Source organism: Tetrao urogallus (genome assembly GCF_951394365.1).
Source record: "Tetrao urogallus genome assembly, chromosome: 10".
NCBI classification, from domain to species: Eukaryota; Metazoa; Chordata; class Aves; order Galliformes; family Phasianidae; genus Tetrao; species Tetrao urogallus.
Window position 1 is genome coordinate 15,526,023 of NC_136823.1, and position 15,337 is coordinate 15,541,359.

Consider the following 15,337-nt stretch of genomic DNA (forward strand, 5'->3'; position numbering starts at 1 on the left):
TCTAAAAAATGTTAACGCTGAGTGTGCGTGTCAATTTCTCATTTCCCTCCTGGAAGCACAAGACAGTTTGAGGTGCTCAAACCTGCATGTGAAGGAGCATCCACACACACGTTAGAAAGAAAATGTTACCTTCAGAAACACTGGCAGTTCTAAGTCCAAATAAAAGCCATAAAGTGGTTTCTATACATCTTCAAAGTGCTCCATTTGTCTTCCAAGATTGTAAAAAGAGCAAACCACTGGTTCTCTGCAAAGAATAACAGCTGTTTCTCAACATTAATCTTCATGAAATAGGGTGTATGGATTGTTTTGGGGGCCCATTGGTTCTTTGTTTTGCTTTTCAAGAAATGGATGAGCTGACAGTTGCACATCCTAATTCTGGCTGACTTAGCATGCTGCAAATCAGTAAGTTCTGATAACTGCCTTCATTTTGGGTTGGTCTTTTTGTTGTGGGCTTTTTCTTTTTAACTTAAAGCAACTGAGAACATTTCACTATGATGGCAAAGTGATAAACTCTGAGAGGCTTTTCACCAAAAGCAGCTTCTCATCATTTGTACCCTTTGCCTCCTTCTGTCCACTGAATACAGAAGCAGAAACAGTGTTCTCCAACACAAATGCAAAAGAAACCCCTCACAGTGGAGGCAACAGTGTGACAGGCCAAGAATTTAAACTGTGGAGTATTTCACATGAGTGTCTATCACAGCCACAGCTCTGAGATAAAGAGAAATATTTGCTGGTTGGAATGCAAAGAGGAGGAGGCAAGCTTCTTCCCCTGATTCTCAGCATTCCCAAGGGTCCAGTTCCGAAGTTTCCTCTGACATGACCCAAAACATGGCTAAGGATCAAGCCACGTGGATGCTGTTTGACCAATACCTCACTCAAGGAATGGCATGAGAAATACTTTGCAGCCACTGGAGACTTGCTTGAAAACTATATTAAGCAGCAATCCAGTTCTGTCTAAACCTTGCTATTTATATAGCAGGAATGACTACATGAGAGCAGCAGCAATTCTTTTATTTAAAAATATATATATATCCAATCATCCTTCAGACAGCAAACCACTGCTATTTCATTACTAAAAACGATCTGGTCAAATTTTAGAAAAAACTCTTCTAAAGAACATTTTAAAAAGACTTCTGATTTGTCACTGGTATATGAGAATATGAAGGGCCACTTGTAAATCTCATGCCTTTCAGTGCTGTCTCATGAGGTAACAACCATCTTTCCTGCTAGTGTTTTTGTAAGTAAAATGGTCCTTTTTTAGTAAAAACAGAAATACAGAGATGACTTATTTTCTTTAAATATTGCACAAATAATTTAACTGCAGACAGTAGAAGACATTTAAAGCATTGATTTTTGTCAACATATGAACTCTATTGTATAGACACGCTTTCTATCATACACTTAATTCTCTTTTTTTTTTAAACAAGACATTTGAATCCAGCATTTACATAAACAAATATCTACACAATCTGTTACCACATCACGTGAGGAGCTCCAGCAGGAGTTAGTTTTGTCTTTGTTTTAAAAGTTCATCTATCTGAGTCTTATACATGTTTTTCACATCCTCAAGATCCAGCCGGAGCTCTTCAGCTTCCTCTGCTTTCTCCCCATACATCTGAAGAATGGTATTGTACCTTTGATCCAAGTCCTGCAATAACATGTGGTTTGCTATCAGACCATCACTCAACTTAAAGGCTTGCTGCTAGAACAGTGTTTTTTACACGACTAGGGAAAATGAGCAGAGTGTCACTTTATCAAAGCGTGACTATTTTACAGTGGTGCACAAAGCAAGCTCTTCATGCTTTGATGCTCTGAATACAGCTGGATTTAGAGGACTAAAATATTTGTCCTGTTAACTATATCACTGCCACAGACAAAGGCAGCCTCTAAATCGAAGTCTCATAAATCCATGCTGTTTATCAAAACATCTCCCCTACAAAAAGATTGCCTTTATGTGGCAGAAATGACCTCTCACTAACTGAGCATACAATCCTATGTAAAGCACATGCTTTTAACAAGGACATTTTGAAAGTGACTGTCACTCATGAAGCAGGGATTACCAAGTTTCCTAATAAGCAAAGAAATCTAAATCATAATCATAAATGATTAGAGATATATTTTAATGTAAGTTGATAGAGATTTAAAAAAGCCTCCTGTATCAGATTTACAACACGAATACACTTACCTTTAACTGTGCACGCAATTTTGGTATTTCCTTCACTTTTTCTTCAAGTTCATCATTTTGATTTGTTAATTTAACCAGTTCTTCTGCCATTATTGATCTAGTTTTCTCCAGGTTTCCAATTTCCAGCTAAAGGAAATGTTTCACAATTAGGAAGAAGAGATAATTACCTTTTTCATATTAAATCTAAATGTTTCAAAACACTAAGGATTTTTCATGAACTGGACTAAGAAATAGCATCTGGAGGAAGCACTCTCACTTTTTTCTCAGATCTGATCAGTGCTTTTTGCTTCATTTTGTTTTAGACAGGCAAGTTTTCTTGATAAGTCCTTGCCAAAACAAAAACAGGAAACAACAAATGTTTCTCTTACTCATCCCTATCTACTTGGTCACTCGTGCAGTGGCTTTCTGAATTAACAGAACTGCAGTAAGGAGAGGAATCAAACTTTCTGAGTATAAAACCAGTAAAACACAGCAGACTGCATTAACATTTAACCTTAAAAGTGCTGCATTTCATCTCTATAAGAGTAACTACAGTACCTGTAGATGTGAGATCTCTCCTTCTCTTAGTTTTAACTGTGATTGAAGGTTTTCAATTACACTTGAACCTGCTCCCATCCTTATAGCATCATAAAGATTGCTCCCACCGGAAGCTGTTGGTCCAAATGAGTGATCATGAGGATCATCCTACAAACAGAAAAGTTAGACAACCTTAAAATCTCACAAGTAACCGCTTTTAAATCCCCTCTCTCCTAACTTATTACTTCACTTAAAAACTACAATTATACTGTTGCTAAGCAAGCACTTCAATACTCAACCTTCTTTTTTTTTTTTTTTTTTTTTCTAAAAAAGAGCTTAAGGTGAATATTCAGAGTTTGAGATAGCTCCTTACTGGCAAGTATTTACATCCTACAACTACCATTTAACTCGGACATCGACAACTGTATCCACATGAAAGCAGCAGGCTTCACAAAGACAACGGTCAATGATGCAGCCTAGGGAGTGGGCATGCACCCTACACCAGGATTACTTGTGAAGATAAATCAGTGTTTTGACTTCTACCAGTGTTATTCAAACCTTCTAGCTGAATTTGGTCGTGTGGACTCAGCAGCGATACACGTGTGTATCAGTCTGCAGTAAAACTGTGGTCCTGCTGTCTTCCACAGATGCTTTATAGTCATAGGCATCTCATAAGCAAGTTCTCAAGAGTCATTTTCAACATTAATAAAGCTTCCTGAAGAGAAAAAAAGTACATCAAAAAAGCCAAGATTACAGTTATACAATACCTGTGACAGAAAAGAGGTCTGAAGGCCTGCCATATCAACTCCGCTTATGGAACTAGAGCGAGACATAGTGGGAGTGCTTGAAACAGTTTCAACTGCAAACGACTTCCGATCCTTAAATAAAAAAGAAAAATCCAACAAGGCAAACATTATCATCACTCAGCTACAGAAGAAAGTCCACAAGATGGTGAAAGACAGATTGTGTAAAAACAGACTGCCCTTCCTTCCTCACCGAGTAAAATACATGAGCTCAGCGATGAAGAACTGTTGTGCTACTAACACTTCTAGTCTTTGCTTAACTCTTTAGACTTTTCAAGCAAAAAAGACACAAGTTGCAAACTACAACAAAATAATTTCTCTTTCAGTAGGCAAGGGAGATGCAGAAGCAGTTTTAGATGCCCAAATGCATCACAGGAAGAATAAATAACATAACCCAAAAGTATGCCACTTTTTGGAGTGCACATTAATTTTTTTCTTTTCTCTTTCCTTTTTTTTTTTTTTTTTTTGTTTATGTTTCAGAAATTAACTCTGAGATTTCTTGTATTACTGTCATACCTTCCAAACAGACTGATCTCATTTACAGTCAGCATCTGAAAATTTAGGACCCTCTCTGAAGGATAAAGCTGTTACATTTTGACACTAGAGAGAGGAAGCAACCAGCAACAGAAGCAGTTTCACTTGAATATCAACTGCAAATCAGAAGTTACTGACACTACAAGACTATTTTGTGACTCAAAGTGGAAGGTATGCAGTACATTACATACAACTATGTGAAACTCAGAACAGGAACTCAGTGGAAGCAATGCTAGCAGCCTAAGCAGAGGAAACAAGTAGCTTCAGAAGATCAGAATAATCAGTATCCAGTTTTGATCTTTTTCAGGTTAAATGAATTAGTACTCAAGACTTCCTTCAGCAAGTTTTACAAATTACATACTTCAGTTGAAATAAAAGGCAAGCACAATAAAGAAAAAGCCAAATTTCTAATGTGTACACTCAGAATATACTGTACTACATTAAAGCTGCTTTGCTGCTTGCCACAGTTTTAGTTTCTAGATATCTAAGAGAATAATGATAGCCTCAATAAAACTGAACAGAAATGTCAAGCTTTGGTACCTTTTCCTTTGCTGCTTCTTGTGCAAAAATTGCCTTCTTTCTTTCCTGTTCAATCTTCATTTTCTCCATTTCTAACTGAGTAGTCAGCAGTGCCTACAAAAGTAAATGCAGGTTGTTAACCCACTGTTGGCACAGGTATCATTAACAGCTTAAAGCTGAAGCAGACTTGAGGTAGACAATACCTTTTCTTTCTTTGCATCTTCCAAAGTTTTTGCATACTCATCTTTGAGTTCTTCTAGTTCAACCTCATACCTACCATTGAAGAGGAACAAAAAGTCAAAAAATAAGTATTCTGTATTTACTTTTGTTCTGACGTTGCTGAGATAGAGTTAATTTCTTTCATACAGGCTTGCATGATACCGTGGCTTGGATTTTTGATTAAAATAGGCATGGTAACAAAAGAATGTTTTAGTTAATGCTGAGCAGTGCTTGCACAGTCAAAGACTTTTCAGCTTCTCATGCTTCCCTACCAGCAGGGAGGCTGGGGGAGCACAAAAAGCTGGGAAGAGACACAGCCAGGACAGCTGATTCAAACTGGCCCAAGTGATGCTCTGTACCATCTGATGTCATGCTCAGCAATGTCTTTACCAGCACAGTCGCTTAATAAAAGCATGGCTTCAAGATGTTAAAACATTATGAAGTACCATATTTCAGACAATCTTTAGCATGAAACAAAAGTACCCTCAAGAAGTTGGCTGCTTTCTTAAGAACTGGGTTTTTTGTTTATTTGTTTTTAAACAGTGCTATCAACACTCTGGGGATCGAAATCAACACTCAAAGATCCAGCCTGAAGTCAAAGAGCTGCAGCAGATGTTTCTACAATGGATGGTTTATTCCACTCTGCTTACCTGCTGTTTTCAACTTCAATTTTCTTCAATTTGTTTCTCTCCATTTCCACCTGAGCCTGGAGACGACTATTCTCTTGCCTTAAGCGGCTGTTCTGAGACTCAGTAGAAGACAGCTGAACTTTATTAGACATAAGCTCTTCTGTAGCGGCCCGTTCTCTCTCAGCAGCTGCTGCTAGAAGAGTTTGAGACTCACCTAATGTTAAAAACAAACCAACACAGAATTTACCTTTTCTGCTCACACAGTTACAACGTGGGTCAATTATTTGTGCATCAAAATGGAAGTTGAGGCATTTTTGTCACTATTTTTAAAGCAACTACTTTTTTTTCCCTAAATGCCAGTCTACTTTCAGTGCCTCAGTGTTCATGCTTCTTTTAGATGCTGTAAGCACACGCATAGTGTAACACCTCTATCTTACAGTCCCATCATCCTCTGTTGTAAAGAAAATCAGTGAGTTACGCACCTTGGCAATACAACCCACACACCCTTCCTTACAGGAATGCATTTTGTGCTCACCAATTCCGATTCACTCACTTGACCCTTGGGCAAACATTAAGCCCTTTTAAATTTACCTTCAGTTACTTTACATTTTCCAACAAGAGTCGTACAGCTCAGCATAAGCTACAAACTTCTTACCAAGTCTGTCAGAAAGGTTCTTTTCCAATTTCTCCCACGCAGAGGTTTGTGCTCCCAGCGTGGCCTGCAAATTCTCTATCTGCCTGAGAAGAGGCCGCGTAGCAGAAGTAACACTTTGACTTAGTTCTTGGTTCCGGCTCTCTGCTTCCTGGAGTCTCTGAAATCACAAGTTCAATGTATTTAAGCATTAAAACCATACAGTGAATTTAAATGATATCACACAACTCATCTAAACACATCGTGTTCTAAAATCCTTTAGATTAACTAACTAGATTAACTAATCTAATCCTTTAGATTCAACTAACGGTGAAGTCTGCCATCCCAGCAGAGAGGTGCACCATTTTTGGATACATCACAAAACAACAGCCCACACACTTACATTTTCAAGAGCAGAAAGCAATTTATCCCTAATTTATCCCAGCATTCTGATACCTGAAGCTTCCTGAATTAATCAGCTTAGCAAATTATCAGTTCATACTGGCAGCACACTAAACACTGCAGCAAGACAAACAGTGCCCCTAATTTAGGTCACCTCTCTCCTTCTTATCCTCCACTTACACATTTATGCATGATTCTGCTTAGTTTCAGCCCATACAAACAAATCCCTTTGTGCTCCAAATATAAGTTTTCTTTCCCTTGGGACACCACCACCACTTGAAGAACTTTAACAACAAAATATCTGAACTTTAAGACCAAGAAAAAATCTCTTAAGAAGCAGATAAGAGTCATTCAAAACTTATTAGCTAGAAATCTTAGAAGACAAACTTAATGGTTGCACATTGTCTCGTCCAAGAAGAACAGAATTACATTTAAAATACTTTAAAATTATTATTTTGTTTTCAATATTAAAGGCAACACCTTTTGATCACACATTTTTATTGTTCTTCTATATGGGGGAAAAAAACACATCAGAGGAAACTGGCAACACAAAACCTCTCTTCCAGGATATTTATGACACATAAACATTTTGTTTTGAGAACCCTCCTTACAGATATGCATTGGCATTGCTTATTTGCTCGAATACCTGCTGTAGTTCACTGATTTCCTGACGTAAATAGTCTTCTTTTCTCGCAGCCTGCTGTTCTGCACGTTGCAGAGCTAGCCTCAGGTCTGCCACCTAGGTAAACAAGGTGTTGTCATTAACCTCTTACCAAACATTGCCATCTACTAACTGCTACAGTCCTCTGCTGCTCTCAAACACAGTCAAACAGGGTGTGTCTGCTTACAAGTTTAACTCTTAAGTTTTACATATGCACAGATAGACAAATTTGTTTATCCCAAAAAGCTGTGTCCAGTTAAATTTCTCAACCTTTGCATCGTGATATGAATACTACACACTTAGCAAATAGACTGTCAAAGTCACTTTATTTAGACAACTAGAATTAAAAGTCTTAGAAATTAGTTCCATCTTCTTTTGTGCCTGGTACCTTATGGAAGATGTATCTGGCACCATCCATACACACTCTGTTTGTTCAATTAGGAAGTTTCATTCATCATGTTTAACACACACCTGAATTGCCAAAGCTTCTTGCTGCTGCCGTGCCTCATCCTTGGCCTTCTCCAGTGCTAACCCAAGCTCTTCCTTTGCCTTCATTTCCCGACTCAGGGCAGCTTCTTGTGCCTCACTGTCCTTTGTAGCATTAGCCTTGTGAAGATCTGCAAGTTCTCTGTGGGAGAGAGAAAAGAAGTGAACAGTGACTTCACAAATAACTTCTTATATATCACTGCAGCATCTTGGAAGCACTGCATAAGAAGTAGACACTGAAACAGATTCTACAGTGGAATACAGACATACAAATATCAGCCTACTTATATGCACTGTCAAGAGCTGCCTGGACACTTCTGTTCCGTTCTTCAAGGTCTTCCACTTCTGCTTGAAGCTTGGCAAGATCCTTTTCTTGTCGCTCCACAACAACATTCAGTTGTTTAATGCTGTCTCGATGCTGCTTCTCAAGGTCTTCCTTGCCATCAAGTACCTATTAGGGTGCCAACAAGAAGCATCAGACTGATTCCAGTACACAGCACAGGGTAGATCATGTCACCTGAGTGAGGACAATGACAAATGTGGTAACGGATACAGACTTAATTTATACAAAATGACTGAAGTGATCTAATATTTTGCCAAAATAGAAAGGGAAGAGAGAAGGTCACCTCCCCAGAACACACTCCACCACCACAGTTTCACATACTTCCTCATTTTACATTTTCAGTTTTTAAGATCTTGATTTGAGTAACAAATCGAAGTTCAAAAAAAACAAAAAACAGCAACAAAAAAAACAAAAACTGGCCATGGTTTTTCAACTCAAAATTTAATAAACTGAATTTGGTCAGCCTGAAAATCAGCAGCGCAAGTGCAAACAAACAGCAGGAAAGAGAAGCGACTGCAATTTGAAAGGACTGAAATTGCATCTCAGTGTTCCACTAATAAGAGTAGAGAACAGTTTATCAGCAAAACACAAGAAAGTAAGTCCACCTACAGCTTCCCCAAAAGGCTGAACTAAAAAGCTTTTGTGAAAAAAAGCAAATCTCACCTGTTTTAAATGCTGCAACTCTTCTTCCAGTTCCTTGATCTTTTTGTTCTGTTTTGAGTTAATATTTTCTCTTTCTTTCTCCTTTGCTCTTAATTTCTTAATAGTGTTGGAATTGTGAAGTTGTTGTTTGGAAAGTTTTTCTCCTGAAGAAAACACAAAATTTAGCATCTATTGCCTGCCATTCTATGAATAGTCTTCAAATGATGCAATTCTCTTTGCCAAGTAACAAAGGCTTTAATGTAAATACAGCACATTTCAAATTATTCTACAGATTTTACTTTATTTTTTTTTTAATTCATACCTTCCTCCATCAATCCTTTGATTTGCTCCTCTTTCTCTTTCAGTAATTCAGCAGTTTCATTGGTATTCAGTCTGGTAGCCAACTCTTCTTTAACAGTCTTTACTTCCTAAATAACAGAACAAAACACTTGGTCTTTTAGTAGGATGTACTATGGATAAATTCATGGTTATGCTGATCACCTATTACTTTTCCCCTTCCATCTCCAAATGCTCCTCAAGAACAACAAAGGCTGGAAGGGACCTCTAGAGGTTACGTGATCCAATGTTGTATTTAAAGTAAAGCTAAACTCGAAGTCAAATGGGATTGCTCAGAGCTGTATTCCATCAATTTTTAACACGTTCCAAGGATTTGTTTCAATAAAAGCTGATTACCTTTTTAGCTGCATCTCTTTCTTTGCATGCTAGCTGGAGCTTCTTTTCAGCATCTGCTATTCGCTGTGCAAACTCCTCCTTAAGAGATGAAATGCTGCTGGTCTCTTCTTTCATTCTAAACATCTCACTGCATTTAAAATTAACATTTCAGAGCAGTTTCACAGAGATGTGACATTCCAAACATTTTGCAGCAGTGTAAATGCTTTTCAAATACGTTTATGATTTTTACACACATCCATAAGAAGTACCAAAGACCTTTATTAATCCACTAAGTTACCAGTGAAAGCAACAAGATGCTAACTAGGCCTTACGAGTTTTGCCCCTTAATCAAGTTATTCCCAAATAACCTCTTAATCTGTATCATATACAGGGGAAATGAATACATATGTTTTTAAGTTAAGATCAATTTAGTCATTAGGTAATACCTTCACATATTATCTGCAAATGTCTAGAATTCATATTAGATGAGTAAAACTGGCAAATTCAACTTTTCATTTTGCATTTTAACTTGAGTTAAATAATGAATTCATATTTTAGTTACAACCAGCCCTCCTACTGTGCTTCCACTGCCTGTGTTTTAGTCAGCAAATGCCACAGTAAATCAAGTTCATCTCTTTGTACCAGAGCAGTTTCCCTTAATAGCAGATCCCAGTCTTATTATAAGGATCTTTATTAACATCAAAATCTGACTGCACATCTGATTCCCATTCCTCACTGAAGCCTCTTTCATTGGCCCTCCCAAAAGAAGTTGTAGCCACAAGAAATAACAACTTTAAGAAATACCGTCACAGCACGTGCAAGCACTACTTCCACCTGCCCCAAATACTGCATATCCCTCACAGCCTCTGTTCTGGTGAGAACTAGTACATGTTTTACCATTTCACCTACTGTGTGCATTACAATAAAGTTACAGCTAGACCAACGCCTGTGTATACTTCCATACTTACTCCTTTAGGTTATCATAAGCTTCTTCCAGCCGCGCCTTCTCTTTACTTGTACTCAGTAACTGTGTTTCTCTCTTCTCCAGTTTCTCATTTAACGAATCAATCATCTGGACAGTGTTTTTTACAGATCAAGATTGGATTAATGGGACAATGAAAACACAGAAGTAGCAGGTTTCCCCTTTCCCCTCTCATCATTCCCTCACAGAATGGCCAGGGTTGGAAGGGACCTCAAGGATCATGGATCTCCACCCCCCTGCCACATGCAGGGCCACCAACCTCCCCATTTCACACCAGCCCAGGCTGCCCAGGGCCCCATCCAACTGGCCTTGAACACCTCCAGGGATGGGGCATCCACAGCCTCTCTGGGCAGCTGTTCCAGCAGCTCACCACTCTCATAGTAAAGAACTTCCCCCTGACTTCCAACCTGAATCTTCCCTCCCTCAGCTGAAAACCATTTCCCCTTGTCCTGCTGTTATCTACCCTTTCAAAGAGTTGACTTTCAAACTTCTCAAGGTTTTCAGGAACATGAAGCTAGAAGATCACCATGCGTTTGCTACATTTACTCAGAACTGAGTCATTTCTAAACACAAGATTTCTATCCTAGAGGTAAAAACCTTTCTAAGAGAGCACATATGGCTCAGCTGAGCTCCGACAAAATGAGCAGCAGTTACATTTAATTGCGAAGCTTTTAAACAGAGCTGGTGACCTATAGAACTACAGCTGATGTTAAACACTCAGACTAACACTGTGCTCCTCATCCCACTCTTTACAAAGCCAAGGAATGATTCACATTTGAAGAGGTCTCTTCTGTGAAATGTCAATATTGGATGAGGAAAACAAACTTTCAGATGGGTGTGGAGCTGATGAAAAATCATCTAACATCAGATTTTTGAAAGCTAAATAGAGGGAAATAACACAAACATATAATAACACAAACATATAAAAACATAAAGAAATCAAACTGATTCTATTAATGAATGGCATTACATGGTCAGGGAAAGACAACATTTGCTGTGGTCCATTAACAACCATTCAGTACATTAGGAAAACTTACGCAGACTTATGTAAACCTAAGGAGATTCCATGACTGTGGAGTTTCCCTAAGGAATTTGCACTGATATTCTCTACAATTTAAAGAAACAAAAAAAGTTTTCCTTAAAATGCAAATCATGTTGTGGCTGTATGAGCCCCACATGCAATTGTTTCTCCCTTATTAGCATTAGAGACAGCACTGGTATGGCAAACATGCCAGCAGGACACAGCCAGGAGCAAGGCCTACCTATGTCACATACTGTGCAAAACACTGCCTGAAACAAAATGCAGAAGGAAAAAACAGAGTAAAACGTGCCCAGGCATGTTGGAATGTAAAGACAAGAACAGAAGGGCAGGAAGGTGACAAAGGAAATGGGCCAAATAAAACAGTGCAGAAAGCTCAAGTTCAGCCTTCCACACAGGAACTAGTAAACATGAAGAAGGACACTCCATCTATTTAAACTAGTCATTCAAATGTCTCTTATTCACTATCACTATGTATGACTTTCTTCTCCATTTAATGCCTAACAAACCTTTTTTTTTTTAAGTACAGATTATGTCTAACACATGAATTTATCTAGAACAAAGCAATTTACACTGCCACTGACCTCAAAGATCACAAGTAATGCTACTGCAACGTAATCAGACTTCGACAGTTTGCAAACCTGGGGAAAAGATGCTTGCAAAAAAATTCCCCAGTTTACTGATGAAATACTAAAGGCTTGCAGTTTCACAAACCAAATTAAAATAGCTCAAGAAATCTCTTCCAACTCCCACAGAAAAAAAGGAATTTGTATTAATTTAATTGGTTGATACATTTGAGTTGTCAGTACTTCCTGTTTGCCTGCACCAGACACAACTCTCAACACTGGTAACTGAACACAAGCGAAACCCAAAATGATTTGACCAGAAATTTCAGCAATATTTTTCTACTGCAGAATATTAAATAATTATCTACAATTAAGTTCATTCAGTATTAATCAGTTCAGCTGAGGTAAGGCTAATATCTCTAATACGAGATGACGGGAGATCAGCTTGGAATCAGGTGTGTTTGCAAAACTTCTGTGCTTACCTTTTTAAGCTTTTCCATTTCAGAGTCCCCTTCCAGCACCTCCCCATCAGCATCGGGCTGAGGCTCAGTCTCCTCTTTCCCAACCTGTTCCTCAGTTTGCACAGCAGACACCAAAACATCTGGCTGCTCAGAATTAACAGGTGTTGCACTTCTCCCACTCTCTTCCATCTCAGCTTCCTCAGTGTGTACCACAGGACTGTCATTCACATCTTCAGATTTACTTTTCAGGGTGGCAACTGTTTCTGTCTTTGGCGCAGAAGGACTGATAGCAACAGATGCTGAAGCACAAGCCTTGCCTGATAACTCATCATCTGAATTTATTTCACTTACACTTCTACTATCTAAAGACTGTACACTAAATGAATCTATTCTTTCAAAGGCATCAGAGGAGCAGCCGCTTTCAGTCATTTTTTGAAAGTCATCCAAACGATTATAGTCTGCACAGGCAGATGTAGATAAAAGCTGAAATGATGTCTGCATTAGATGAAGACTGGATTTGGAATCTGCAGCTTCTTGTCTTGAACTTACTGAGCTCTCACTTATTACACTTTCATGGTCCAAAACTTCAATATCACTAGTTGTGGATGTTCCTGAGGAGAAAGTGCTTATTGGGGGTGATGGTGTATTGCTCTGCCTGTCCTCAGTTTTTTGTTCTTTAGTTTCCAAGCCCACATCTTTTGTACCTGTATTAAGAGGCTGTGAGTTGCTACCCAGTGCACCTCCAGTTCTATCTGTCCCCACACTGGATTTTTCGTTAAGAGCATCCTCAGGTTCTTTCAAATTGAGAGCAGACACCTTTTCGTCAGCAACTTCATTTGTGCTTTCTTCATGCTCAGCATTAGATTTAAGCACAGAATTCTCTTCTGGTTTCTCCTTTGAGCTATCGAGGTTTTTCAAGTCTGCTAGGCCACCTACAGAGGAATCTTTTACTTCTGCTTCTGTAGTCACCAGTACTTCCAGCTGACTGAAGTGCTGAGGCTCTTTTAAAGTGCTTTTCACCTCCTCCTTGGGTCGCTGTGATTTGGCCGGAGGTTTGGACACCACTGGATTTTTCTGTATGCTCTGAACATCCGTTGGAGAGAGAAAGGCACTGAAGAAGTTTTCAGATTCATCTACTACTGTTCTCCTCACTGGTTTGGTGATTGCAGTTGGTGATACTGGCTGATTCTGTGGTTCTGTATTTGAACTTAAACCCCAAGAAGAAGTATCCCATCCTCCACTTATAAGAGAATTTGTTCCTGAAACGATTAAAAAGCACAAAGATATAGACCAAGAAAAGTTCGAAATTATTAATTTTTCAATCTCTTATACAACTATGCAACAGGTTCAGAAGAAAAGTTTTCAGCATCATATAAAGCAAATATTAATATGATCACAAACAGCATCATTTTGGTTAACACTTCTTACCAAAGCTTGGAGCTGATTTTTAGACAAAATAAAAGAAGGAAGACAAAGTAATTCAAGGACTTAAGGTGGACCGAGACACCTCCAGCAAGTAAGAGCATCCGAGCAAAGCAAACACGCTCTCTCTCCATCTTAAACAGTAACTTGAGCAAGGCCTGAAAGAAGCCATACAAAATTACGGCAATAACTCCGAGACAGAGGATTTCCAAGAGGAGAGGGGGAAGGGGAGATGAGCCTATGTAGGGTTCAGAGGGTCCGGGAGGAGGGGAGGCCGTGAGGGGAGCCGCCCCACGCACTGTAAGCTCAGGCCTCGCCGCTGCCCCGCTCACCGTCGCCGTAGTCGGGGATGACGGCGTCGGGCCAGGGGCTCTCCTCGGCCTGGATGTCCAACACCCGGTCGATAGATTTCTGGGCTTGGGTCAGCGCCTGCTTGGCGAAGCTGGACAGCTGCGAGGCGTTGAACCAGCTCATCCTCGGCGCCGCCCGCTCCCGCTCGGAGGCGGCAGCCCCGGGCCACAGGCGAGGCCGCGGCCGCGACCCCCCGGCCCGCAGGGCCCTCTCCCCGGTAGCGGCGAAGCCGGCGACCCCGGGCTCGGCTCCGCGCCTGCGCGCCCGCACGCTCCACGTCGCAAACAGCCCTCGCGCAGCCGCCGGCCGGCCCTCCGACACGTCGCGCGAGGCGGAGCGAGGCCGAGCGAGGCCTTCCGCCTCGGTACCTGTCATGGCGGAAGGAACACCACATCCACTTCCGCCTCAGTACCTATCATGGCGGAAGGAACATCACGTTTACTTCCGCCTCGGTACCTGTCATGGCAGTGAGGGACCGCTTCCGCTTCAGCGCTTGTCACCAGGAGGGCTGGCCGTGGTTCCTAGAAGTGTCGCGGCCTGCCGGGCCGTCGCTGCCTCTTCTCCCGTCCCCTCCATCTTCCAGACATACACTGGAGGCTCCTATGCACTTACCCCTCCTTAATGCCTCCTTCGGCTGCTGGTTGCAGCAGGAAGCATACCACAAATAGAGTTTTATAAAGCTCGGTACCTGAACTGACTGCTCCCACAGCCTGCAATGCTCCTTTTAACATTCCTCAACACTGAACAACTGTGAAATTAAAAAGATGCGGCTAAAGCAGACAAAAGATGCGGTTTTTTGAACTGTGGCTCTACACACTATTAAATAAGTCACAAACTACGGTACCTTTATGGGTTTTTATTAATAAATATGTCAACAGCACTGATGATACTTGAACATAATTCTGCAGTACTGCATGCAGCAGCTGATGGGTGACTGCAAACAGACATGTCCCTAAATTCAGGCAGTTTTCATTCACCCTTCTATGTTTACTTGCAAACAAAGTAACCTCTTCAATACTTCACACATTTCATACAATTGGGCAAATCTCAGTATCAAATAAAAGGAAATTGATCATTTTAGTTCTACTGCTCTCTCTTGGATTTACAGTGGCAGCAAGCATTCAGGAGTGCTGTGATTTGAATCCAGGCGCAGCGGTTCTTTCTTAAAGGTCTCACTCTGCATATACATGTATGCATATACGTTAAAAATTAAAAAGACAAGAAGACTTTTGGCCACTCTACAATTTCCATGTGTCTGAAAGCGCATCAGCATT

At 40.2% G+C, this 15,337-nt stretch overlaps 1 protein-coding gene across 1 annotated transcript; it reads right to left on the reverse strand.

The window, feature by feature from the left end:
* Positions 1 to 1,504: 1,504 nt before the first annotated feature.
* TMF1 (TATA element modulatory factor 1) lies at positions 1,505 to 14,186 on the reverse strand (the record flags this gene model as incomplete). Its single annotated transcript, XM_079540366.1, has 17 exons — positions 1,505 to 1,648; positions 2,186 to 2,311; positions 2,723 to 2,869; positions 3,469 to 3,579; positions 4,579 to 4,671; positions 4,761 to 4,830; positions 5,427 to 5,619; positions 6,061 to 6,217; positions 7,085 to 7,177; positions 7,571 to 7,727; positions 7,870 to 8,036; positions 8,592 to 8,734; positions 8,893 to 8,998; positions 9,264 to 9,390; positions 10,211 to 10,314; positions 12,312 to 13,549; positions 14,045 to 14,186. The coding sequence occupies 17 exons, from the start codon at positions 14,184 to 14,186 to the stop codon at positions 1,505 to 1,507; spliced, it is 3,318 nt and encodes a 1,105-aa protein (XP_079396492.1).
* Between the last annotated feature and the right edge of the window lie 1,151 nt (positions 14,187 to 15,337).